Source organism: Anopheles stephensi, chromosome X (genome assembly GCF_013141755.1).
Source record: "Anopheles stephensi strain Indian chromosome X, UCI_ANSTEP_V1.0, whole genome shotgun sequence".
NCBI lineage: Eukaryota > Metazoa > Arthropoda > Insecta > Diptera > Culicidae > Anopheles > Anopheles stephensi.
Genome location: NC_050201.1, coordinates 12,085,328 through 12,111,465, shown reverse-complemented (window position 1 = coordinate 12,111,465; position 26,138 = coordinate 12,085,328). Strand labels below are relative to the sequence as shown.

General features: G+C 47.7%; 3 protein-coding genes and 1 long non-coding RNA gene across 13 annotated transcripts; 2 read left to right on the top strand and 2 right to left on the bottom strand.

Moving 5' to 3' along the window:
* Positions 1–225: 225 nt before the first annotated feature.
* LOC118507895 (mitochondrial amidoxime reducing component 2-like) lies at positions 226–2,699 on the top strand. 6 transcript variants are annotated; one of them, XM_036047165.1, is made up of 5 exons: positions 226–348; positions 418–640; positions 1,000–1,043; positions 1,173–2,031; positions 2,395–2,699. In XM_036047165.1, exons 3-5 carry the CDS (start codon positions 1,034–1,036, stop codon positions 2,573–2,575), a joined length of 1,050 nt encoding a protein of 349 aa, XP_035903058.1. In that variant the 5' UTR covers positions 226–348; positions 418–640; positions 1,000–1,033; the 3' UTR covers positions 2,576–2,699. The 6 variants fall into 6 exon arrangements, with proteins under 6 accessions (XP_035903058.1, XP_035903079.1, XP_035903068.1 ...); XM_036047186.1 differs by having other exon boundaries at positions 227–348; positions 1,194–2,031; XM_036047175.1 differs by having other exon boundaries at positions 282–348; positions 440–640.
* LOC118507912 (mitochondrial amidoxime reducing component 2) lies at positions 2,624–4,259 on the bottom strand. The gene is made up of 3 exons (XM_036047211.1): positions 3,996–4,259; positions 2,945–3,839; positions 2,624–2,873 (listed from the first exon to the last, which is right to left on the bottom strand). Exons 1-3 carry the CDS (start codon positions 4,003–4,005, stop codon positions 2,768–2,770), a joined length of 1,011 nt encoding a protein of 336 aa, XP_035903104.1. The 5' UTR covers positions 4,006–4,259; the 3' UTR covers positions 2,624–2,767.
* Positions 4,260–4,588: 329 nt separating this feature from the next.
* On the bottom strand, positions 4,589–24,718 carry LOC118507780. Of its 5 annotated transcripts, none has more exons than XM_036046826.1 (9): positions 23,822–24,718; positions 19,964–20,129; positions 16,797–16,901; positions 13,494–13,958; positions 11,243–11,454; positions 11,090–11,159; positions 9,993–10,130; positions 7,396–7,566; positions 4,589–7,276 (listed from the first exon to the last, which is right to left on the bottom strand). In XM_036046826.1, exons 2-9 carry the CDS (start codon positions 20,117–20,119, stop codon positions 7,211–7,213), a joined length of 1,383 nt encoding a protein of 460 aa, XP_035902719.1. In that variant the 5' UTR covers positions 20,120–20,129; positions 23,822–24,718; the 3' UTR covers positions 4,589–7,210. The 5 variants fall into 5 exon arrangements, with proteins under 5 accessions (XP_035902719.1, XP_035902711.1, XP_035902748.1 ...); XM_036046818.1 differs by having other exon boundaries at positions 19,964–20,135; positions 23,822–24,717; XM_036046855.1 differs by lacking the exon at positions 13,494–13,958 and having other exon boundaries at positions 19,964–20,135; positions 23,822–24,715.
* Positions 18,368–19,357, top strand: LOC118508195. Its single transcript, XR_004905748.1, has 3 exons — positions 18,368–18,465; positions 18,526–18,715; positions 18,795–19,357. It is a non-coding gene; the product is annotated as an uncharacterized LOC118508195 (long non-coding RNA).
* Positions 24,719–26,138: the final 1,420 nt, after the last annotated feature.

Below are 26,138 nucleotides of genomic sequence, written 5' to 3'. Positions count from 1 at the left end.
GCGGTTACATGCCGCGGCGTAACGTATGTAACGCGTTACATTGCATATTTGAGTGCGAGTTTTTCGTAAATTTTGGTTAAATTTTTTGTTTAAAAATGATAAATATTTTTTTACAACCAAATCAGACTATTTTTGATAAATAAAACAAAATTCAACTAACAATTCATCCCAGCAGCATACAAATGTGAATGTATGCAACGGTCAAATTTGACAGTTATGATGCGTGGCAAAAATGTTCCAAGCGAGAGCGAGATAGCAAATGTGCGTGAAAGAACGGCGTGACAAAAAAAATCGCTCGATGGAAAGTAAACAAACAGAACGGGAGAAACCAGTGAAAAGCATGACCGGGTAACCGAACAAAACAATGTAACAAAAGGGGGTGAAAATTCACCTCCAAAATTATTGATCGTTTTCCAGTTTTTTGTTGGCTCTATTTTAGCTACCGTCGGAGCAATCGTCTCTGATCCAGTATGTTACGGGTCCGTACCGTGTGTTCTGCCCTGGAGTACCGCTAGAATTTGTGCCGTTCATTAACACCTACACACCGCCGGAGCACGAAACAGCCCTTGAGACACACGCATACAGGCACGGCAGTGGGTTTTTGATTAGCGTCTTTTATTAGCGAAAAGACTAGGAAAAAGTGAGTAAATGCCTTATCAAACGTTATCCCACGAAAAAAAAACCGAGAGGGGTGATGAGCACCGAACGCACACACTTGGGCCACCGAATGGCCGTGTCTCTTATCGTTGCGGTACCGTACTGTTGACAGTTACTGATTGGGTGCTTTACTGGGTGGTTTTCTCCACCATCCCAACTCCCCCTATCCCACTTCTCCCTCATTGTTGGGTCTGGTTGTTCCTAGCGGAGCTTTTGGGCCCCAAAACGTTTGTTGTCCCTCTCCCAGTAGTAGAGTGTGGTGGCTCGAACCTTTTCACCGTCTGGCCCGTTTTGCTGGGAAGTATTAATGATTGATTTCTGCTCGATACCGCTCACTTTTAGGCATCATCGCGAAGCGGACGGGTTGTCGGAGGAGATGCTATCCAGTAAGTGCCCACCAAGAATAACAACATTCCATTTACATTTCGTACGGAGCTGGCTCATATAACGCATTCTCCACTCATCGCCATTTCTCATTCCCCGTTTCCCAATCTGCGTGACGCACACTAACCAAGGAGTTTCCGTTCTGCATCTAGAGCTGCTGAACAATGGTGCGGGTGGAGCGGGCGGCAAACCGACGGCCGGTCAGCTGCTGGCGGTGGCAGCCGGTGTCGGTGTGGTGACGGCGGTCGGGTACGGTGTGTACCGGTTGCTAAAGTACCGGGCCGAGCAGCAACCACCCACCGAATGGCACCGCGTTGGCGAAGTGTCCGATCTGTGGATCTATCCGATCAAATCGTGCGGTGCCGTACGGGTACGCCAGTTCCAGTGCTCACCGATCGGACCGCAGCTCGGGCTGCTGCGGGACCGTATCTTTATGGTTGTGAAAAGTGCGGACGGAAAGTTTATTACCGGCCGGTCGCATCCGACGCTGGTGCTGGTACAGCCCGCGTTCGATGAGCGGTACGAACGGATGACCTTGTCCGCCCCGGGCATGATGGATATCGCGGTGAACGTGAAGCAATTGCTCGAAACCGTACCGGGCAACTTTTCCGTGTGGGATCAACCGGTCGCGGCAGTTGACTGTGGGGAGGAAGTGGCCCGATGGTTGTCCCGGTTCCTGCTGAGCGAAGATTTTGGCCTCCGGCTAGTGTACTATCCGCTGGAGGGGCCTACCCGCCCGGTGCGGGAAAAGAACCGGATCCACACACTGCTGACGGCACGTGATTCCGGTGCGCTGCACGATGCCACGAGCTATATGCTCGTGTCGGAAGCGTCGGTAGCGGATGTAAACACACGGCTGGAGAAACCGGTTCCGGCGCTTCAGTACCGGGCGAACATACTGGTAAAGGGACCGAGTGCCTTCGAGGAGGATGACTGGAAGTGGATCCGGATCGGGGATACCGTCTACCGGAACGTGAAACCATGCACCAGGTAAGCGCATCACCTGACCGTACACGCACGCACGCGGTTGTCTCCTGGGAGGAGGGGTGGGAGAAACAACCAAGTGCTTATCGCTCATCCATCTTTCAATTGTCTTTCATGCCTTCCTTCCGGGCGGGGTGGCGCGCACTATCATACACGGGTAAATTGAGACATCGTGTGCAATACGCGGCGCTATGTGTACTCGCCTCACTGTGCTCTTTTATCACCCTTATCATTTCGTCCTCTGAATGTCTTCTGTTGATAGCTTATCGTCTGCGCTGCAATTCTTTACCTTACCTAAGCACGATAATTTATGTACCAACCGCCTGTGTGTGTGTGAGGTTTTAATCGGTTCACTTTCTTCTGTCTCAGATGCCTGTTTACGAACGTCGATCCCGAAACGGGTATCAGCAATCCGGCCCAGGAACCGCTGACCACACTCCGGAAGTATCGGCTCAAGCCCGGCCTGGGCAACTCACCGGTCGTCGGTATGCAGATGGGCATCCGGACGCTCGGTGCGATCGGGCTCGGTGACACCGTGTACGTCGGCTGAGCGAAACCCCCCCGGTTCGAAACCACCAAAAAGGCCAGGCAGGAAGTGTGTGTGTTTGTATGCTTTTTATGCTTTATTTTTAATTTAAATGCACTATCACACGGCTATCAACCCTGATACGGTACGCCCTGTACGGTCCTGTCTTTGTGTGTGTGTGTGAGCTCCCGAAAATCGAAACGAAAGAAAACGGATTTAGGCGAAGTACACCGGATCGCCCACCTTGATTGTGCCGGCACGGCGCAATCCAAGATGAATGCCGAGGGCAGGTGATTCACCGTACTCCGGCTTCTGACGGTATCTGTAAGATGGATACGAGAGAGACCGTACTTAAAATAGCCGACTTAATACATCTATCAACGAGCTACTTACTGCTTGAGCGTCCGCAACGGTTCCTTATCCGGATGCGCCACACCGGATGTTGGATCGATGGTGGTGAAGACGCACCGCAGACACGGTATCTCGTACCGGAACACCACCTCCCCGATCCGTACCCAGCGCCAACGATCTTCCGCGTACGCTTCCGGTCCGCGGACGACAAAGTTCGGCCGGAACTGGAGCACCGTCACCTTGTTGTCGAGCCGGCGGTTCAGGTCCGTCACGCTCGCCTCATTAAACAGCATGTAGCTCGTTTCGTCCTGCAGCGAACCCGTATCGCTACCGTTCCTCTGGCGGCTAGTGTACGGCAGCGGATAGTACCGCAACCGGTACCCTTCCTCCTTATCGAGCAGATAGCGTGAAAACCAACGAGCTACCTCATTACCACAGTCAACCGTTGGCACGCTTTCACCCCACACCGTACTCCGGACGGAGTCCCCGGTTTCCGACTCGGACGACCCAGCAGGACCTGCCGCCAGGTTACGCACATCGACCCGCAACTCCGGCATACCGGGTGCGGTCAGGAACATTGTCTCGTACCGCTCATCAAACCGGGGCTGTATCAGCACCATCTTCGGTTTCATCCGTGCCGTGACAAAGGCCCCGGACGGGTTAGTTACCATGAAGATGCGATCGCGCAGAAAATTGCGCTGCGGTCCAAGGTCCGCACAGTCGACCTGCTGCATGATAATCGGCGCACAGGACTTGATCGGGTACACGTACAGCTCGGCCAGCTCGCCCGCCTTGCGCCATTGCTTCGGTGGAGTGTTTTCGATCCGCTTCTTCACCAGATAACCACCGGCAGATAGCAGTGCGATACTGCCGACACCGGCCGCTACCAGCAGGGCCTTCTGGGACACCGGCAGCTCACCAAAGTCGCTCACAAGCTCTAGAACAAGAGGAGTTGGGCGTAAACGAAAATGAAAAAAAAAAAAAAAACACGCACACACAGACATATTACGGATGCTGGATTAATTGCGTCGTTCCTACAGGTGTCTTTAACTGGGCGTGTGTATGTGTGTGTTAGAAGAACAGTAATACTTACTGGACAACATTTTGTGATATGCCCGGGAATGTCCTTGGGAATGGTGTTGACAAGGGAGAAGGGGGCCCAAAACCGAGGTTTCTTTCCTGCTCGCTGCAGCAGTAGCGTTACGAATGGGCGTCTAACACCGGATCGGAGTACTCTACCCGGGCGTGATAAACGAATCTTCTTTCGCTTTGCGAATCAGCTGATAATCAGCAGCAGCACCATACCACCATCGGCGGTTGCGATGCGTTGTTTGCGCGACCGTTCGCGTACTGATTTATTCATATTATTATTAATGCTGCCTTTGTCCGAGTGTGAGCACTCGCACATGTGTTGGTGCGTACAGCACACTCACGGAGGCGTAGTCGATGATGGTGGATGCGCTACCAAGAACAAGGGCGCGAATCTATCTTATCGAACAGCGGCGCGATTTCGCGCACCGGGAATCTTTTGTGGGGTCGCCCGTTTCAATTGAGGTTAAATATGTTGCTTGTGTTGACTGTGCCCACCACAGTAGTAGCGAAGGAATTTATTTCATTTTTTTTTTGGCTCGGAAACCCTCCTCCGAGATACAGCAATAAATGAAGAAAAGCAATAAAAACACAGCGTTTAAATAGTTCCGTTTTTTTTTTTATTTAATTTGTTCGCTTTTTCTTCTTTCCGCCTTTCCATAGAACTAAGAATTGACCGCCATTACAACATAATACGTAAATAATATAGTATTGATAGTTATGCATTTTTTCCGATTAAAGTTTTTGTTTTCCTTTTCCGTTTTTTTGTAGTTTTCTTTAATAAAAAAATAATAATCACTTCATTTACTAAGTTAGATAGATGCAGACAGATTATAGCCAGTACACTGCCTGTAGCTAGACAAAACAGACATGTGACGTGATTTGGTGACGAGTGAAGTAGCACGAGCAGGAAGTTTGAAACAGTTAGAAACAGTTGTAGTCCGAGAAAAAAATGTGCCTACCCTACCCAGTAGTGCCTAGGGTAGGTAGGCATTCATGCATGTGCGAATGCATTATAAGCAATATTTCGAAGGAAACGGGGAAAGAAAAAATATATTGGTGCCAAGGGGAGATAAAAAAAAACCTAAACAATCTCAGTTGAATAATAGTGTCACCTCAATCCAAAAACAAAAATAATAATAATAAAATAAAAATCATTACATTATTGCTTGCCTACTGTTTTACGCAAACAAACCGCCTAGTATGATACATTTCGTTTCCAATTTACTTGTTTTCTTTTGCTGCTCTATGTGATGATGGGATGATGGGAAGAGAACAGTTCACAGAATGAAGAAGGTAATACAGGAAAAGAGGAAAGTGTACAAGTTGATGCAGCTTGGAAGAGGTGAAGAATAAAACAGGTTCATACCTTTCGCAATGAAATATGATTATATCGAAAGCATAGCGTAGCGAAGAAAAACTACAGTGGTGCCAGGAAGAAGAAGGAAAAAAAGTTTGAGAAAATGCTCTGTTTATCCCAAAAGAGTGAATAAATTACTAGCGAGGAAAGAGTTTTTTCTATTTGCCAGAAATAAACAAAGAAGAGGGAAAAAATTACTAAATGAAACAGAAGTAGAGCAGTCGAAAAAGAAAGGTAGATGAAGCAAGTAAAGGAAAAGAAATAAGGAAAATCCGAAAGAAGGTGAGTTAGAAAGAAAGAGAATGAAAATAGAACAAAAGGAAAGCGAGCGAGAGGAGAAAAAATCGAAAGATGAAAAGATGAAAATTGACGAATATTTACAAAAGACACTTGCGTGCATGTGTATGCAAACGATTGAAGCATTTGCAGCAAGCACTACGTGTGGTGGCTGATGGTATGAATTGAAAAAAAAAAATACTAGGAAATGATCCTGTGAGTGTTTTTGATGTTTTGCTCCTTGCCGGGAAAAATTAATCCTATCAACACTGCCTAAGTACATCTTCTCCTTCCGGTTTGCTGTCTGTCCACTAAACACCCAAAAAAAAAAAGTTTGACCATCGCTCTGAATCGGGCCCCTTGCTCCCCTAATCTACATCGTTTCGTATCGTTTACCGTATGTGGTAGTATGTGTCACCCGCACACGATTGTCTACTAAAGCACTAAGTGAAATGTCAGTGGAGTCAAACATGTGTATCAGAGAGAGAGAAACAATTGGTGCAAAATATCATGCAGCAAAGAAGAAACAAAAATAAGAAAAGTAAGACAGAATACCACACATGCAGTGTTTTCATGTTAGTAAACCAACATGAAGCTAAAAACCAAATATCGAAGTCAAAGAAAATGGTGACGGTTCGTCCTGTGGTGGTGGTGGTGGTGTTGTCTGTTGTTTGACTTTGTCCGGCTTTTCGTCCTGCTTCGTCGGTTCCGACGACGACTTTACCGGCGTACCACCAAACCCGGACACCAGACTGTCTAAACCGGACGCAAAACCTGTGTCGAGCGGAACTGCCAGCGCCTTCTGCAGCTCGGCAACGCCCTGCTGTGTAGCGTTCGTGAGGTCATTCCGCAGATCGGTCATTGCGTTAGCAAAGCGTGCGGTAACGTTGGACAGCTCACCGGGAATATCAATGGTGGGCAGCGTGGGCATCGCGGGACTACTCGCTTCGAAAAGCATCGGCTGCAGATATACATATACATGACACAACACACAGATACCAGAGATAGGTGCAGAGACAGAGACGACAGAGGGTAGTAGGGTGCCATCTTTTGCAAGTGATTCTAGTGTTGCGGTGTGGAGAACGCAAAACATAAAAACAAACACTGTGGACAAACGAGTACGAGCCTTCGAGCTTTACCAATAACGATGGGAAGGTCGACGTGGACGATGGGTTTAGTGGTGTTCTAGGTGCGCTTGAGGAGAATATACAGATCAGGTCAGGGTGCCCGCCCGAAGTACGATGGTGACTTGCCGTCATCTGAACCTAGGACGACAGCTCGTGGATGAGCAGGACCCCACACTGGTACGCTGGTACCGTGGTGGAAGGGAAGATGGGAGGCTCTGTGGTCGGTAGGGTATGTCGGATGATAGTACTCTACATTTAAGGAGGGTAGATGTATTGCCGGCGATGATGATGATCAGGTCACGAAGAAGGAGCTAGGATGCAGAGGGAGGAGTGTGTTGGTGAACAGGAGTCGGGAAGGATAGTGGATGGTGTTGGAAGGCGTGATATGAGCGTAGGAGTGGTCCTACGCATCGCTCACACCACAACCGTCCACTAACACAGACACCTCGTGACACCTTAGATGAGTGACGTAATTAGACGTGCTTTGAAGTTAACCACTCGTTCACTGGTTTGTGCGATTCGCTGTAAAAGAGAGAGAGAGAGAGAACATAGGGATAGGGAATATGGTTGCAGATGCATGGGTCTGTGGGGGGAAGGGTGTGAAGGGTAGTGGCTGCCAGCACCCCAGTTGTCATGCTTACCAGAATCAGATCCTGGATAAGGTTGGAGAGACCGCGGTTGGCCAACACGAACAGACGCGTCACCGGTCCGGGAATGCCCTCGGTGTAGCCGTCACCCTTGCCGAGATCGTGATCGTCCGGAGAGTGGGCCTTCTCGTCGCTCTGTTCTGTGCCCGAGCTGCCCGATACAAGCTGCAACGTGATCGGAACGATAGGATAAGTAAGTGTAGGAGAGAGGCGAAAAATAAGAGGTACGAAGAAAGAGAGAGATAGTGGGAAAGGCAAACAATAATGTAAGATCTAGCTATAACTATCAGGATACAAAATGGCGACGGAAGTGGTGCGTCTAGTGAACGCAAATGAAGCGATGAGATGTAGTAAACACAAAGTAAAAGATAAAGAGTGTAAAAAAGAGAGATAGAAAGAGAGAGAGAGAAAGAGTAAATGGAGGATAACCACAGCGTGCCAATGCAGTACGGGAAGAGTGGATAGGGTCGCACAAGAAATAGATATTAGTAAGAAAATCTAGTACATGGACATGGTAGTGTCGCACGCAACGAGCAAGAGAGCTAGAGCGACTGAAGGAGAGCAATGCAGTGGTGTTAATGATAGCAACACAGAGACTACTTATTAAACGAAAGCTTCGGTACAGATACAACCAATTATATGTACAAATGGTCGGGGGCGGTGGCAAATATGAACGGGGCCTGAATGCTTGATAAAATGGCCGCTAGTAGTAGCCGCTAGTTGTAATAGTGGGTCAGGGAAGTTATCGCGTTAACATTATTACGCACACACAAAAACACACACATACATAGCCACATTTATACACATCCACACAGGCACAAACACACAAGGGCTCGCGCTCGTTCGCCTATACTAAGAGTCCGACAAGTCCAATGAGTCAAGGTGAGATCGATGAGATGGAAGAGGTATGGTGTGAGTGAATCGAGAAACTACATCACTGTATGTTGAATAACGAGTTTAAAACAAATGGAATCATATCTACTTGGTACGGTTACGCATTATTCGTCCGCTTCCGGTTACAATTGGAACACGTTTGTAGCAGGGCAGGCCGGGTTTAGGCATGTTTTGTTTTTTGTTTGGTATTACTTTTTTGATGTCCTGAACGTTGAAGTTGATTTCGTGGTCAGCAGCAGTCACCTCGTGGTGACAGGCGATGGTCAGGTACACCGCTATTGGGACATGAATTGTGGGCGCATCGGGCGTAATCATCTGTCATTTTGTCATCGTTTAGAAAGGAACGTAGGATCAGGACAAGGTATGGGATGAGATAAGGATCGTGAATGGAATAGGATACACAGGAGTAGAAGGACCTTGATGTGGAGCAAATGATCGTTTTTGGAAAAGGAAGAGGCAGCGAAAATCGTTTTTCTCTTTTTTGTAGTTTATACATGTTAGGGCCCTGAGGTTTCGGAGGTGATTGGGGGCTAGTTTATGGAAAGGGGAAGGATTAGAGTTGGGGATTAGAAAGCAATGAAACTAGGTTGCATAGGCAGAGAGGGTATTATGTGCTCGGACTATAAGGGCAATGAGCTCGTAAGATATCTGGAAACGGAAAATGGAGCACCAAGTACGCTTAGATTATTAGTATAAAAGAAGAGCCGAGATCGTTCCTGAGCTTTTGTGCAAGTAGATGTGACAGGGAGAAAACCCAACCTGTTTTAAGTTTCGATGAGTAATAGAAAAAGGGAAGCACTAGGCGAGGATGGCATTAATATGGGGAATGATATGTGTGACTTTGAAGTGCGGTGATTGGGAAGAAACTACAGCAACCATGACAACACTATGACAGAGGATCATTCCACAGAGTGCCGTGCGAGGAAGCATTTTGTGGTGAAAGAGAGTGAGAGAGATAGTGTGGGAAGAAGAGAGAGATAGAGAGAGAGAGAGAAAGAAAGCTTGCCAAAACAGGGATAAAGAGTCGGCTCAGAACTTTGTTCGCCATTAAAACGGGACAAACATCTCCACCTCTAGAAAGGCGTAGTACTATCAACAACCCTGCTCAATAGCGCGCGTTCTGAGTAAGATGGCGGCGTGTCGTGTTAGCACGGGAAGAAGTGTTGCACAGGATAGAACCTACTACTTGCCGAAGGTGCATTGTGTGACAGAACATTGTTAGTATGCATTGGCCTACGGTAAATGAGGAACCGAGAGGATAGTTGGGGCAAATGAAAGATGGCACCGGGCGATAGAGCTCGTTTGAGATGATCTATGTACAGTGATAGTGAAGGGATAGGATTGCGATAGGAGAAGAGCACATTGAAGAGGAATGAAACCTTGGAAGTTGCCTTGGAAAAAAACCGGAAAACCCCCGGAAGGTAACACAGAAAAACACATGCAATGTGAGCACAGGCACAGAATGAAGGAATCGCTCAAGTGAAAGGGGAACTTTGGAATCTCAACGGGAGTCAGCGGAATGAGGGTAGTAGTGGTAGTAGTAGTAGTAGTAGTAGTAGAAGTAGTCGGGAATCGTTACAGGAATTGGACTGGACAGGGCGGAACGTTTATGGAGATAGGTCGGGTTTTATTGTTGGGGACGGAGTTTTGGGGAAGTTTTGCTCTTGTTGATGGTATTAATTGAAGGGTCTAATTACCGGAGAGTGGCTATGAGAGGTGGCAGAAGAGGAAGTGGAATGTCCATCGTCATTACTGTCGTCGGTCGTCAGCGATTCGGTGCCGGCCACGACCCGATACACGGTTCCGGCGGCACGTGCGGCACGGTCCGCTGCCCGCTGGTGTTGGAATATGCGAGTATGGATGCGTTCAGTTCAGTTTTGCTGGTTGCAGGGTTTGCTATAACTGTTTTGCAATAGCTTTTGTTTTGTTTCCTTTTTTTAGAATTCAACACACGGAACGTCAGTCCACATTTAAGCGTTTTCTTTTCCATCGAAGTCCTAAAACAACTCGCCCATCGTCACCATCATCATCGATCTATCGTGCTCATCATCGCGGTTTGGATTCGGTAGCGGATCCATCTTACTTCTTCACTCTTCTTTCTAGATTGGCAAGCGTGTGTTATGTAGTGGTTGTGTAGTAGAAATTTAGCAGTCAATATTGTAGTCAAACCCCTAGTTCGTTCCAGTTCTTAAAAAAAAAACTAGCAGCAGTACATAAAATCGCGATGCCCCTTCCACGGATAGATGGTGATGCTACGAGGGCATTGGTGGTAGTGGCAGAGAGGTAGTTATAGGTAGTAGTGGTAAGAGGAGAGCAGTAATGGGGGTGGTGGTGGTGGTGGTGGTGCGATACACTATACTCTAGTAGTGCTTCGATGTATGTGCGTGCAATAGTTGCCGTCGCTTTACTCTGAGTCTGAGGTATGGGGTAGGGTCAGAATAACCTTGCTGTGGGTAATAACTTTCAGGTTGAGGTTAAGTGAAAGACCGAGAGATACTGTGATCAGGTGAGACATAGCGAGATAGTGTGCAGGGGTATAGCTTTTTTTTTGACTGATCTTGAAGTCTTGATCAATTCTTGAAGTTTTGATGTAACCCTGCCACACTATCTCCCCATTTTGACAGCTGTTTTACCAACATCCAGAATGTGTTTTCGAATGCGAATGCGTCGGTGGGAGGGGAGGCGTGTCGAGCATTGCAAATGTTACAAGGGTCGCGGGTAGAGATACTCAGATACGAAGTCATCTGTTACGTTCGGTAAAAATGGGCAGGTGATCACACCGCAAGGTACTTACGCGAATGATATCGAACAGGAAGTTGCCGGAACCGCCGCCGCCTCCGCTGCTACCACCGAAGGACAGGAATCTAAAGGATGGAATAGACAAAACAAAAAATGATTAAAGTCTCTCGGTCTCGGCATCTGCAGCAGTGTGCTGTCGGCATGTTACCTCTTGTTGCGATCCTCATCGTTACCCTCGGAGTCAAGCGTCAGTTCGTCCAAGCTGGAGCTGTTGGCGGACGATTCGGCAGCGTTCTGGTCGTTGGACGAGGCGGCCTTCTCTTCGCTGGTGGCACGGGCAACACGGATCGCGTTCAGCGTATCGCTCAGACCGGCCAGATCAAGCGTATCGAGCGTGTTGGCGTTCTCGTTGGTCGTGATCTGTTTTACCGACCGGCAGTACATCACCAACACACGCACACACATACACACACGCACGTAAACGTGGATAGGTGTCGGTAGGAATGTGTGAATGTTTGATTTTGTATTGGATAAGGGGTATAAAGGATTGCGCCAGTACAGTTTTGCCCGATGATGGTGAGTATGATGACGGTTGGATGTTTAGTTCGATGATGTTGGTAATGTTGATTTGGATATTTTTGTTTTCGATTTTTTGGGAAGATAAGGTTTTTTGTTTGTTTATAGCGTGTAGCATTAAAGTTGGAGTTGGGCACGATTCGATTTCATCCGCGGATTCCATGTCCATGCGCGCGCGCAAACAACGCAACAGAACACGACGGCGACACGACACGAATGGAAGAGATGAAGAGATGGTATGGCGTTAATGGTGGGCATATTGATACGTTTTTTTTTTAAATATATGTTTGCATGCGAAAACAAAACAAACGGAAGCAGGCTTCGGTTTAATCGTTTCTTCGTTTCTTTATAGTAGCTTCTGTATTTTCTTCTTCTACCTCAGTGTATCATCGCTATACTACGTGCACCAGCTGTCAGCTGACAGTTCGGCGCTATTAAGTACTAATTATAAAATTCACTACTAAAGAATTGCGCCAATGGCTCAAAAGCTAAACAAACTATGAATGTTTGGAAAGGTGATCGATGAGCTCATAAAACAGATTAGTCAGATCAAAAGATGAACTTGCTGTCAGCAGGAAATGGTTTAAGAGTACAGAGAGGTGTAGGTGTGTTGTTTGACAGAGAGAGAGAGAGAGAAAGGATCGGTATGGAGGAGGCATGTAAAGAGCGGTAGGAAGAAGAAGTAGGGTGATGTGAAAATGGTGGTCGCAAAACCAAAAACAATATCGGCGCTAAAAGAAAAATGCGTGCAAATGTGTAGGAGATGTTGTGACAGATACCAAACAAAACAAAAACAACTCATGGTGAAGAACAGAAACAAACGCTAATAGAAGTGAAGGAGCGCAAAAACCAACACCCCCCATAGTACGGTTCACACTCATGCTGTCGCTACCGTCGGGTTCGATGCAAAAGTTTGTGTGTGTATAGGAAGCGGTACGCAGAACCAAAAACACAGCTACCGAAAACGATGGTATGAAGTACACGCGGATGATGGTATGTGGAGCGATATGGCGATACGGAACGGTAGTTTGACCGTCCACTAATAGACCACTACATGTGCTACTACCGATGGATGTAGATGGAAGATTCGGAAAGAGAGTAATAGTAGTAGGAGAAGAACGAATCCGAAAGAGCCAGGGATGTAGAATGCGATGAGAATGCGGCAAACAGTAGAGATGCGAGAAAGAGATACAAACGTGGAGCGTATAGGAGATAGGGAATGAGTAGAAGTGAGAACACGATCTCGCGAGTGATGACACGCAACCTTAGTAAAACGAAACTGTCAACGTGATTCACTTATCGATCAAGCGGGTTGCGATTGGCGTGCGTAGAGAAGAGAGAGAGAGAGATGATAGAGGGACAGAGAAGAACAGATTGAGGTGATGGAAAGGAGCAGCAAAGACAGTCTCTCCCCACGATAGATGAACAGGGTACAGATGCGCTACTAGCTAGAGTTATACAAGAGTTATACTAGGCCACCTCGTCCATTTTGCATAATTTCCTACACTGCACGGATTCCGCAATGGTGGTTTGTATGGTTTTTGTTGTTGTTGTTGAAATGTTGGTCCCTGTAGTTATGTAGCACCCGGACTACTAGCACCCGGAATGTGACGCGCTTCACACAGGATGCACCCGCATCGAGTACGCTGAAGGACAGAGATAGCTCAGAGCTCACAACTATAGGTTACACACTGTTAGGCGATGCGGTTTGCTTCGGAAGGGTACAGAATGCCAGTGATAGACAGGGAAGATAGGATGAGCGGTTCGAGCGTCCGGAGCAGCGCTCGGTACTAAGGTCTACGAAATGTTTACTGTGTTTAGGTTGTTTCCGATTTTTTTTGTTTTGTTTGGCCTGTTGCCAATGTACCCGCCACAACTCATACCAGATTGGTTTCGGTCGCACCGGTCGTTGGGTTCGGTGCCTGCGTCGTTGTGCCTGCGTCCGGCGCTCCCGTACTCGCCACCTCACCGAACGCGAGCAGATCGATCCGGTCGTTGGACGGTTCCGTCGCCGTCAGCGTGACGGTGGCCCGCTTGCGCACCTCATTCTTGTCCTCGTCCTCGCCGAGGCGTAGCGATGGTGCGGCGGTCGTCTCCTTCTCGTCGTCGTCGTCCGACGGTGGGAAGGTGGGCAGCGAGATGCTCACCTTCGGCTTGCTATCCTTGCCGCTGTCGTCGTCGTCGTCGTCGAAGTCGAAATCGTCATCATCGTCGTCGGAGCTGGAGCCACGGTTGTTGTTGGTGTCACCGGCGCCACCACCGCTCAGCCCCAGTCCGCTGCGCAGCAGTATCGGACCGATCGTGCGGAACAGGTAGGACGTGATCATCTGTATCTTTTGGTCCAGTATCTAAATTTCCCCCAGGGATCGTACGACGGCGACGGCGTGTGGAAGGCAGTGGGTTTTATGTGAGCTTAATTACTTTGTATCGCAAGTTGGGTTTTTGGGGTTTTTGGTTGGAAGTAGCATCTCCTCCCGCGAAACGAATCGAAACGGATTGAGTCGAGGTTCTTCTATTTCCCCAAATAGTTTAACCGTATTCTACGAATAATGGACTAACGTAATCGAACCGTAATGATATGTCTCTTGTATATGTGTGTTGAGAGCCTGGTGGTTAACGTTTCCGAAGGTGAATGTTGAAGGGTTAAGCGATACGTACAGGAAAATCCCTTCCAGATACAAGATCTTCCAGAGACTCCGAAATGACCAGAAATGTTCTGAGCAAGCGTAAGCGCATGTCGAAAGTACAGCAGTTGGAAAGATATGGCCAAGTCCGGCCAAGTAAAGTTCTTGCACGTAACAGAGAAACTAGAATGACTGTCAAGGTTTTTTGATGCTGAATCGGAACGGGTGAAGACGTATGAAGGGGATGAGCTATTCGCTTATGGTGATGGTGGTTTGGTTCCTTGTTGCGAGCCGAGTGATTGAATGTCGCGAGATGATGCATACTACTACCTTTCGGGGTTACTGTCCATATAGAGAGTGCGCCCGCTCGGGTGATGACGGATGAGGATCATGACTGACGGCGGTTCGGTGACAGCTCGATGTCGATGAGAAATGGGAAGGTGACGGGCATGAGCACGATGATCCGGCGTATGAATGATGATGGAGCAATGGTTGTGAGGGTTTTGGTAAGGTTTGCTGAGCCGGCATCTTCGCGATCAGAGACGTGATGGATCATCTTCACTGCCTTCCACGGGTTACTGATGCGTGCCTCTAACTATGTCAACGCAACGAATGTATGTCCGTGGCCTGTGCGCGACACAGGCGGATAAGGTCCCACTCCTCGAGGGCAGGAGAATTGGGCCACTCGTAATATGCCGCCCGACCTGCCGTACTATCTAACCATCCGGACCGGTGTAGGTAGTGGTGGAGTACTGGGTGACAACTGGGTGACCGAGCCGGTTCCATCGGCAGGCAGCGCACAAGACCTGCACAAGTGTGACGCCCGTCTGCTGAACGGGCGCGGGGGTCTTTAGCTCGCTCGCTCGCTCTCTCGCTCTGTCAGGGGCGCACTGGTGGACTTTAAAAATGAAAGTAGTTTTACTACTGCAGCGGACCGCCCCGTTGACGCCGGAATGGTTGTATGCATATGGTGAGCGCGTGCGTGTGTTTGACCACATGTATCCGACTGGCTTGGACCCCTTCCTTCGCACCAATGCGGGGGAACTTCGCCCGTACAAGTTGCTGTCCTTCGAAAGAAGACTACTACTAACAACGACGGTGGTGCGCGGCGCAGAAGAGAGCAGAGAAGGGGACTATCACCCCGCAAGCAACCACAAGCTACAACTCCTGGTACGTCAAAGCAGGCAAGATGGAGGAAAAAACCGGGCGGACCACACGGAGGAGGGCTGAAAAAAACCCACCGCACGATAATAAGATTGATCTCGAACCTCTGGCGCAGAGGATTGCCACAATCCTTGCCCGAAACCCTTCCCTTTCGTTTCGTTGACTGGCTCGCTGGCACGCTAGCTGGCTGGCTGGCTGACTGGCTACGGGTATAATGCAACCCGGAATGGAAGCCCCAACCTTCTTCTAGCGAAGAAGTTGTTGGCTCAGATATCTGAGAAGTTGAAACACGGCACCGAAGATGCTTCCGGTGAGTGGAAAGCACCAATCTGACCATAAAACGACCATAGACACCAGGAAGGACCAACCGAAACGGTAAGGCGATACGGAGGTTCTCGGGGTTTTCGGGGCAAACACGATCGCCCTCTTCCGCATATCATGTCTGAACGCATCTGAACCTCGCAGATATTTCGTTTGTCCTACGATAGGGGCTTTGTACAAAGATCTAGTTGGTGATGCTCGCTGTAATTCTCCTCTCCTGGTAGAGGAGCCTAAAGCCGTACGAGTTCTACGACAAACAAGGGAAGGCATACCCATTCTACCGAGACTACGTGCATAAAGACCCCGAGAGAAGATATCCAATGGTCTGCTGTTCGCGGTGCAGTAAGAGCTTGTGCGGGTTGTGGTTTGTGGAATTTGCGGCAGGATTTTCGGGTGTAGTTACGAAGCCAAGTGCGCGAACATTCGCGAACCTCAAGGGAGACCGGGGGAAGAGCACGAGCACCGGACAACATGAGTGTGTATTAGGTAGGCTGGGTTGAGTGACGGTGATGGTGACGGTGATACTTTCATGGAGGATAGATATATGTATGAGCGGAGCTTAATAATGGGTGAAATTAGCTTTGCATAAACAATTTTCATGTCTGACTCCGGGTACCCATCGAATGTCGGGGACACATATTCAAGAAGCGATTCCGGGTGGTGGACATACAAAGAATAGAAGCTGAGCGAGTGCTTTGACACTGGTACTTGATCGGTTCATGGATAAGAGGAAGATCGGATTGCTAGGATTGGAGGGAGCTCTTCGGGATAATGAGTAAAGTTTGGACGGGGGGGTTTAATTTTACTGGAGGAGCAGAGTCGTGTTGGACGTCGGAAGCCGCTCGGTAGCAGACTACTTCATGAATTTTTGTTTGCGGTATTCTGGTGAGACAAGAGCTTTGACGAGTTTTGACAGCTGTTTGTTTTTGTCTAGCTCGTTCACTAGTGGCGTTTGGTGAAGTTTCGTTAATCAAAATGACCTAATGATGAATGTGTGTGGGTGTGTGTTTGTTTTCTTCTGGTTGTACGTACTCTGGCGTGTGTAGATATTGCTTAGATTGTGCTTGCGAATCATACCTGAGAGATCGTTGGGAAGAGTTCCCGCAGGATGCCGATCGTGCGCTTGTTCCGTTCGTTGATTTTCTGATCCTCCGAGTTGACTAGGGTAATAACGTCCAGCTCCTGTAGTAGTGGGGGGAGTGAAAAGAAGGCGAATACATCAAAGCCACGTTACGATTCCTTGCTGCCGTAGTGTGCGTCACATTACATCATCCCCAACAGCGCCGGTGCACCGGGAGATCCCCATTTGTCACACACATCGCTTAATAAACTTCTCCTCCACGTTTTTTTTTCGGCTTTTGACAGCCACCGACGACGACAGCAGCGGATTTTTAATGTGCCTTGACATGATATAACTCAAAAAACCCCGACCAATCTTCGCCAATTGTTACGCACACCCATAAAGCCCGGGCCGAGGCTGGCGACTTTCTGGGTGACTGTTTGGAATAGTAATTAATTTGCCCTTCGGCACTGTCAAAACACAGGCGGCGGCATACGGTGCCTTTGTGCGCGGCTGTGTTTACACTACTGCGCCACATGACTATGGTGGTCAAGTGGCGATTCTTGACATCATCGTTAAAGACACGATTAAATGACACCGCATTGGACAGCACACTATCGGCGTTTACCAAAAAATCCTCTCGAAATAAAATAAAAATAGAAAAGTCATAGAGAGAGAGAGAGAGAGAGAGAAACCCTTGTGACAAACCGTCTCCATGAAGCTCGAGCTGGAAGATCGGGCGAAGCGTTGAGTGGATTATGTATGCAAAAGCTTGCCCGACCGCTAATGGCCGACCATAAACACCGGAAAGAAAATGGGTCGCCATGTTTTTGGCCTCTGTAACCACCGAGACACTGCTGTAAAGCTGAGAAAGCAAGACACAGAAAAAAAAACTAGGCGCTTACGGAGCAGTGGCACAGTTCCACACAAAAAATACCCACTCCAAAAAATTCATCTTCATCACCGATCGGTCAGGATGCACCAAAACAGATGGGTGTTTTCGCTTTCGCTTTTATCCAGTAGACGGTTCGGTTCGGGTGAGCGAAATCGCCCGTGTTACGCCCGTGTTGTCCCACTTTCTTTTATCGCTTGTTACTGCCGCTCGTTCTCATGGTGTGTGTGCGTTATGAAATTGGTTACGAGTCCCTAGACATACGTCCGCCAACCGTGCTTTGCGCTAATCTGTATCTTATCGTAGGAAGTTTCGGGAGCTTTCGATGTGTTGGAAGGATGACACCTCCAACATCATCGTTACGTACAGGTGCTTATGCACGACGGTGAACTGTAACGCCTAACTCGCTCACACACACACACACATGGATGAGCTCAAATTGACCTTTTCAATGGTCGCGAGATAACGCGAGAGAAAGGGTGAGAGAGAGAAAAGGATATTGATTGTGCTTAGAGGAGCGTGTGATGTAAAGTTGCTTTACAGAGTGTATCTTCCCGCTCGATCGCACTAACACACTAACAAGAGATCGCATTTCGCTCCTACCCATCCAGTATAACAGTGTTTGTGTGTGTGTTTTAAGTAGCGATCGTTTAGTATTTTGTAAACGGGCGCCTATAGTGATAAGATTAATACGACCGGAGTTCGATTGGGTCACTATTTTCTAACAGTACGACTCGCTGTGTCAAATTCTCTCTCTCTCAGTCGCGCTCGCTTACTCTCGCGGCAGAGCGACCGTAAGCTAAATTTGTAAATCGTTTCTATCAAAGACCAATTTGAATAATGGAAAACCGTAGTTCTTCTTCTGCTTCTTTTTCTCTACAGCCGCTAAACACTAGTAAGCCATGCAATGGTTCGCGCGGTTGCTACCAGTCACGCCACCATCAAGGTTCCCCTAGCCTAGCGCCCATGCAAATGTCAGTATTTGGATCAATCGATCGAAATCGTTTCTGTGACCTTCGGTTCCGCTGCGTGTGTGTGTGTGTGGTAAGTATTCCAAACTACCTGTTTACCTTTCCCAATTTCCAAACGATGTACTAATAAGGCACTTCACCTGCCATTTCAGACAGATTAGCAGTGCACCGAATAGTGGGGAAAAGTAACCCGCTAAGTAGCTACGTTAAGCCCTTCATTCGAAGAGCCGCAAACATTCTTGCCCTATCGAAAGCGCGCGTGTGTATGACTACAGTGGAGATGAGATCATAAAATCTGGTGTTCAGATCTCGCGACCTCGCGAGAGTTGATGCGTGCACCCGTCTGCCCTCGGCTGGTCAGTTCTCAGCATTGTTAGACGAACATCGCTGCCACGTGCATGGCTGCCACACACACACACGGTCGCTGCGTACATCTTCAAATGCGTTTGTGTGTTCTCTTCCTCCGCCAAGCCACCCACCTGCACCGAGGAGGGAGGATGATTGCGATTCGAAAGATTTCACCTCCACTGTGCAACACGGGATCGAAATGTGAAGGACTTGGTGGACTCCCTCTACCTTTACGCCACTTGCTGCTACTGTGCTTGTTTGCTTGTGGATGAGCAATTCGTTTCACATTCGTTACTCATTAGCGGATTATTCAGAACTCCCAAGAAGTGAAGCATGTGGAAAAGAAAACAGAAAACCTGACCATGTTGCTCGGCGCCTGTTTGTATGCAATCTTTCAATGCTTCTATTTCCGTAGACTATCTTTCGATGTAACGAAAATAGAAGAAAAACAACCTTGACAACTGTGTGTGTTCAAATTTCCACCAATTTCCGCCTGATGGATTTAATTAATTTTGAACAACCGTTATAAATAAAAAAAAACTTGCTTACACTTCCTGATACGTGTCCATCCATCACAGCGCATCATCAAATCAGGTGGAGTCGTATTTGGAAAAGGCGAGTCAACGAAAACGAATCGTTCTAATGTGTGCATGCGCGCGTGTCGAGTCACCATGTGTGGAAAACCTCGACTGATTTGCATGCTGTGTTAATTGGGAATGCATTTGTCTCGATAATTTCAACTAAAATTGGACACGCTAACCTTCGACGGGTTTCAATTTCAGTGCGCCGTCCGTCCTTCCTTTCGGCTATAATTTGTTGTTTTTTTTTTTCCCCAATAGTGTGCACGCACGCACACGCAATCGATTTGTTAATCCTTTTTCGTTTGCTCGCCGCGTTTGGCCCAAAGTGGCCGCTGGTGACCGCACCGTGGTGAGCTCGATGGTGCTTGAGTCGCGTCCGAGTGCCCACTTACCTTATCGCCGTCGAGAGGGATCTTCATCAGCTCGATGTCTGTCTTTGGTTGTGCCGCCGGTTCCGGTGCTGGGTCCGGGTTGGCCGCTGGCACCGGTACGCCTAACGTTAGTGCGAGGGCACTGCATATCACAGCCGTCACTAGTAAGAACTTCATTGTGCTGCTACTGTTACTGGGGGAAGTAGAATGTTTCGTGCAAACGAGAGAATGAAGAAGAGATAATCGAATATTAATACGCGTTATTACTTTGACGTCAATTGCGATCGAGTGGAATATATTTTGGAGTTGCTTAACTTAAGACACACACAAAAAAAACCCCTTTCAGAAGACCACGGGTTGTAGCTTGTTGTTTAAAAAACTTTTTAAACCAGCCGTCGACCGGCACAAGGACGCCCTGTTTTTTTCTCTGTCTCTCTCTCTCTCTTTCTCTCTGTGCTGTGTGTGTACGTAAAGGGACACTCCGGTCCGGATGTGGCGATTTTCCTTTTTCCTTTCTAAAAACCAAATTCTCCCACCGCTTTGAGTGGCGATCGTGCCTGTGTACTGTTGGGCGGTAGGACACAGCAAAAAAGCAACAAAAATCCAAAACAACAAGCTGGCGATTGGAAATTCGAGTTCGTGCCTTGTTGCCATTTCATTTGCTATGCATGCGTCGCGCTGTATAAAGCGGCAGGTCGTGGGGCGTGGGGACCATTATGCTTCTCAGGTACACAAACACATACACACACACAGTGGCACACGCGCGTGCTGAGAAAGCCCGACACTAATTGACGAGTGAGGGTCGCACACTGAAGGATTACGTGTGCTGCGCGTTTGCTGTAAGCAGTACAGCTAAAAAGATTTTTGTTGAGCCATTATACTTCAACGAATTAATTGATATCGCTCACCGTCCCTCTTGTGCGTCATTTAAAAATCGATCTATTTTATTTTTCATTCTTCCTGCTCCCCGTTCCCTCCCTTAGCCTTGCCCACCCCGAGAAAATTGGAACGCAACCGTTCACTAACCGCCAGCCCCAAAACTCTACTCAATGCCATCGTCTGGGCGAACCAGTCTTGCATAGCGTCGCAAAGATGCAAAGCAAGTTTGTTTTTCCCAAAGCGGGGAGCCCGGGGGGAAGGTTTCGGAGCATGGTGGGTGGTAAAAGAGAACGCACCGATACCAATCCCGAAATCCCGGAAGTTCGATCGGAGCCGGGCGATAAGGTACGCCCCATGTGACAACGACCCAACGAGTGCAATTGCTCTTGAAGGACGAAACCGTGGTTTGGTGCTGCATGGGGACCGAAAAACGAAACAAAAAAAAAATACCTTCGAGAACAAAGCAAATCCCTGGGACGTAGGCGTCCTCCAAAACGGGCAAAGTCTGGTTTGTCTGTCCGCTTTAGAAAGGAAGCGTACCGTTCAAGGATTTCCGAGAAGTCCTTCCAGGTACGTGTTATTTGCAATAAAAAAGTGAGTACATACGGTCGGCATCGCAACACTGAAAAAGCAAATGTAATACAAGATCGTAGAGAGAAAATATTATTGCGGGTTCGTTGCTTGTTTTCGCGTATGTGAGCGTTGAAATCTTTTGTACCAAAGAGCGCTAATAATTTATTTTAATTGTGTTCTTTTAATGTTTTAATCAAACCACAATTCAAACCGAAAATTTAAGTCGGCTGATAAAATTCTAAAATTTTTAAAAAATTATCCAAATAAAATTAAAATGTCTTGTGAGGTTCGTCGCCTGCTCTCCCATGTTCGGGCGTTGAAATCTTTTGTACCAACGAGCGAAAATAGTCTATTTTGAATTCATTTTTCAATATTTATCATTGAAAAACAATTCCAACGAATGAATTAAATCGTTTTATGCAATTTTTCATGTATTCAACTGTACAAAAATGAAACTAGCACAACCAAAATATATTATGGAAAAAACAAATTTGTATGAAGTCTCCCACCGCGAAGGAAATGATTATGTAATTTGATCGTGCCGTCATAACGTACCTTCTCACCCTGTTCGGAGGACCCAGTGAAAGTCCTTCACCAGTATATCCCTCTTACACACACAGGCACACACACACACACGTGCAGAGCCAAAAAACATTCAGTAATGAGTAATCGGGCAGCAATATGATCCCCACAAGCCGTTTGCCAACGCCCGGCTTTACCAACTGTGTGCGTGTGTGTGTGTGTGTGTACTGGTACCAAGTGCTTTTGTGCTATTAATCCCTCCCCTTTCCCTTCTCCTCTTGCTCACCATTGTTTTGCACTTCCTTCTCTTCCCGATTGTGGTCGCAAGTCGGGTCGCAAAAGGTTGCCAAGTGAAAGCAAAACCTGCGCTCAATCCCCTTTTGGCGACGACGATCGGTTCTTTTTTTGCTGTTGTTGGCCTTTTGTTTTGGTTTTCGGTTTTTTTTTTTTTGTGTCAGTTGCTCAAGGCAAATAAGGTGACGGTTTGTATGGTCACTTGGTAAAAAGGACGGTTTGGGGGGGGGGGGGGGGGGGGACTGTGTGGTTGGCACAGAGAATAAAGAGATATTGATTGAGTGCACAAATTATGCACAACACGAAGCCATTTCAACGTGCTTCACAATGTGTCTCTGCGGCTTTATTATGTAAATGGCAAAGTGTTATCAAGCCGTTATTAAGGTGATTGCTTGTCGTTGTTTTTTTCTTTTTCATTCCCTCCAACAAGCATTATGTGTGAATTACTTCGTGCATCAAATAAAAATGCAAAAGAAAACAGAAGGAGAAGGTGCTAAACATATCTGGAGGTCAAACATCTAGAGACAAATATGGCGCATTCGAAAAAAAGCTTAATAACACCATATTTTAAAAGCGAAGCAAATCGTCTGGAAACGATCTCCAGCCGTATTACACAAAAAAAAACAACCACCACCGGAGGTTGTCCGCGTAGCGTGCTTTGCAAAGGAAAGTTAAAAGCTTCACTTTCTGTTTCGCCGCAGAGGGGAGTGTTACAGCTCCCCATTGCCTTCCCTCTGCGCGCTGAAGGTGCCGAATCTAATCCGCTCCGGAACGGCGAGTGCGCGCGCTCACTCGTCCGTGCGTTCAAGCGACGAACCTTTCGTGGTGTCGGTGTGTGTTCACCAGGGGTGTCGTTGGTTACTCAATCGATCGGAGCGTATTTGGATGATTTGTTGACCCGCCGCCACTCGATATGTGTGTGTGTTTGAGTGTGAGTGTCACCATTGTTACCCTTTTCCTCATGCCACATCCCCACCCCCTCCCCCTATCCTTCCATATTCAGGAATGTAACTTGATAAGTGAAAATGAATGTCACCATGATCCGCCGGAAGTGCGCACTGAGGTCCTCTTCCGAGGGAGAAAATACAACTCTCAGCTTCCTCCTTTCCTTCCACTCGCAACCCAAGTGGCCCCCGCGGGTGAGACTGTCCGCGGTTGGGTAAGGAACCAGTCGGTGACCAAAGCTTCGGCTTCGACCTTGATGACTTGGTCGCTGTGGACTGGTATTGGAACGCCCGGTTTATTTATTTTTTCTTCTCTTCAGCCGTCTTCTTTCTCCGATGGCGTAATCCAGGACCACAAACACACGTACGAGACACCGTACGGAATACGGTGGATACCACTTTTCCTCTCACTTGAGCACACGCTTTCCTCGGTATGAGTGTTGAGTTGAGTGTGGTGCAGTGAGCAAGTACATCACGTCGCGTTACGTGAGCAGCGTTGGACGTGTGAGCGAGCTTGATCCACAGGATGGATGTCATCGCGCCACACTCCACAAACCTCCAAATCCTCTTCCTCTTTTACCCCCACCCCCCTTTCTCCCTTCCCCCTTCACTCTTAAGTACACTTGTCCCCTTAACACCCATCGAAAGTTCAATTGATTTTGCTCACCTTTAATTGTTTTGCGGCACGAGTGGTTTGTTGCTGATTGCTGCTCTGTTGCTGACTGGGCACCGTTTGCTACCCGGAATGGAATGGATCAACAGCTAACTACACTAACTGCACTTGCACGCCAAAAACAAAAAACGAAAAACTATCCTGCCGAATCCGAGTCCGAGCGTTAGCTGGGGCGATGTTGTTGTTGCGATCGACGTCTTGAGCGCACTGTTGCCTGCACTGTGCTGCACCGACCGTTCTCGGTGTTCGGATCCTCGCTGAACGGTGGTGGTGGTAGTGGTAGTGGTGGTAGTAGTAGTGTTGGTGGGAGGTGATAAAACAGTCGCAGTACACCAACTCTCTACCCTCTCTCTCTCTCTCTCTGACACGCTCTCTTAGCAATAATCACTCACGGCGTTTTACAACAAAACCCCGAAAAATACTAATGTACTGAACTGAACTTTTTCGAACTCGAGCACAACTGTCAACGACTGTCAACAACAGTGACAAACAAACAAACAACAACCAAAAAAAAAACTCTTTCTCCCGTTCTACTGGGGCTGGAGTTTTTTGGGCTCGCGCTTTTTGGTTGATAGAAGATGGGCACCTGCCTGATGCTGGCTGATGTACGTTAACTGCGTGATCGATGCTGCTGTGCTGCCGCTCGAAACTACTAACTGCAGCCGTTGCAAGGCTTTCGGCTGATGGTCAAGATATGGTCGTGCGGTGTCGAGTGCGCGCCGTTTTCTACCACCCAACAGAAACCCGCTCTTACGCGGAGGAGAACGGACCCGGGTACACGCGACGAGAGCGAGAGATAGATATGGTTTTCTACTCGTGAGCTTTTCGCTAAACCGTACTCGCCAGCACGTCGCTATCGAATGTTGGCTGCGAATGCAAAACGTCCGAAAATAATAGTTTTGTAAACACCACGAACGCACCACTATATAGTATAGGCTTTTAACGCTTGGCCGTGGAGTGGTGTCGGGGCTTCGGGCTCGGCCGTTTCGGGCTCGGGCCCGATCGAATTGGCGGGGATGCTGACACTCTCTCACTTACTCTCCGGAGCGGGGATGGCAGGTGGGGAGGGCGGGGCGAGAAGGTGAGACAGGGATGGGGGGGAGGGGGAAATACGGGGCGGGGAGGATAAAAACGAAGTTTTCCACCATAGTACATAGTTCGGTCCTGGTGTGGTGTGGTGGGATTGTTTCCCATATTCACCACGGCCTACTCTATCACTTTCGCTCCACACACACTCACCATACCTGCCCGATTCACTTTCATCACAACACCGTGCTACTTTCCGCGTGAGAGAAAGAGAGGGCGAGCGAGAGAGACTGTAAGCGAGCTTGTAAACTTTTCTATTATCAACTCTAAACCTAGCCACTGGCCAATTACGACAGCGCGATCGGGTTGATGATTCGAATCCTTCCGAAATTAACAATCAAACAAAATTAGGAAAACCCTACAAGAAAGCGGGTTGGGAAAAGCGTTATGATTAACGAAACACACACACGCACATACAGTTGATTTTTGAGAAGATTGGAAGTGAAGGAAATTAGGTGAAAAATAGCAGCAGCCGTGTGAAGCAATGTAGGAGCCGAAAAGGTAGGATGAAATTTTCGTCTGCTGTTTTCATTTTAATGAATCGTTGCACCGGTTTGTTTAATTTGATTTTGTGTCGCTTTTCACACACGATAGGTAAAAAACGTAAGAGGAAAACAAAATTTGGGTCCACTTTAATGAGCTATTAATAAATAGTTCGTAACGAAACAACGGTGACTGCCTAACGGACCACTAATGGACCACTAATAGACCGGGCCGGGTGTGGTCGTTATTAGTTTATAATTCGTTTTTGCTCTATTTGTTTTTTTTTATTAGGGATAACTTTATGGTTCATTACACCGTAAAACTATGGTTTATGCATTGAACAAGAATCAAAGAATTGCAGTTTTGTGTAATGTTGCCAGTTGCACTTTGTGGTCTAGAAAAAAAAACGCACAACAACAACAACGACTGATTATGCAGCTAAGGGTGAGAGATATTGAGCAGTTAATCAAGCACAAATAAAATGGGAGGGAGGTAAGCGTTAGCAAACAAGAAGCAGGCGAGCTTTGCGCGTCATGCATGCGCGTGTTAAAATAGAGAAGCAACAACAAAAAAAAAAACCAAAACCAATCCAAATGAATCATCCAATTGCTATAGGAGGTGCGCTAGTGTCGAAGGTAACAATCTGATCATTAGGATTGATTTCATACATCACGAACGCAAGGCAGCAAAACGGTTTTTGATAAGGTTAGTGCGAGGTAGAACATGACGCAATGGGTGATTA

Bases quoted from the DNA above. Each gene is read 5' to 3' on its own strand.
- LOC118507895 (XM_036047149.1), top strand. From the start codon at position 965: ATGATTGATTTCTGCTCGATACCGCTCACTTTTAGGCATCATCGCGAA. The intron at 1,044-1,172 runs GTAAGTGCCCAC...ACACTAACCAAG, and splicing joins GTCGGAGGAGATGCTATCCA to GAGTTTCCGTTCTGCATCTA. The intron at 2,032-2,394 runs GTAAGCGCATCA...CTTCTGTCTCAG, and splicing joins AACGTGAAACCATGCACCAG to ATGCCTGTTTACGAACGTCG.
- LOC118507912 (XM_036047211.1), bottom strand. The intron at 2,874-2,944 runs GTAAGTAGCTCG...TCCATCTTACAG, and splicing joins CCGTTGCGGACGCTCAAGCA to ATACCGTCAGAAGCCGGAGT.
- LOC118507780 (XM_036046826.1), bottom strand. From the start codon at position 20,119: ATGAAGTTCTTACTAGTGACGGCTGTGATATGCAGTGCCCTCGCACTA. The intron at 16,902-19,963 runs GTAAGTGGGCAC...CCACTACTACAG, and splicing joins TCCCTCTCGACGGCGATAAG to GAGCTGGACGTTATTACCCT. The intron at 11,455-13,493 runs GTATGAGTTGTG...TCGGTAAAACAG, and splicing joins GTGCGACCGAAACCAATCTG to ATCACGACCAACGAGAACGC.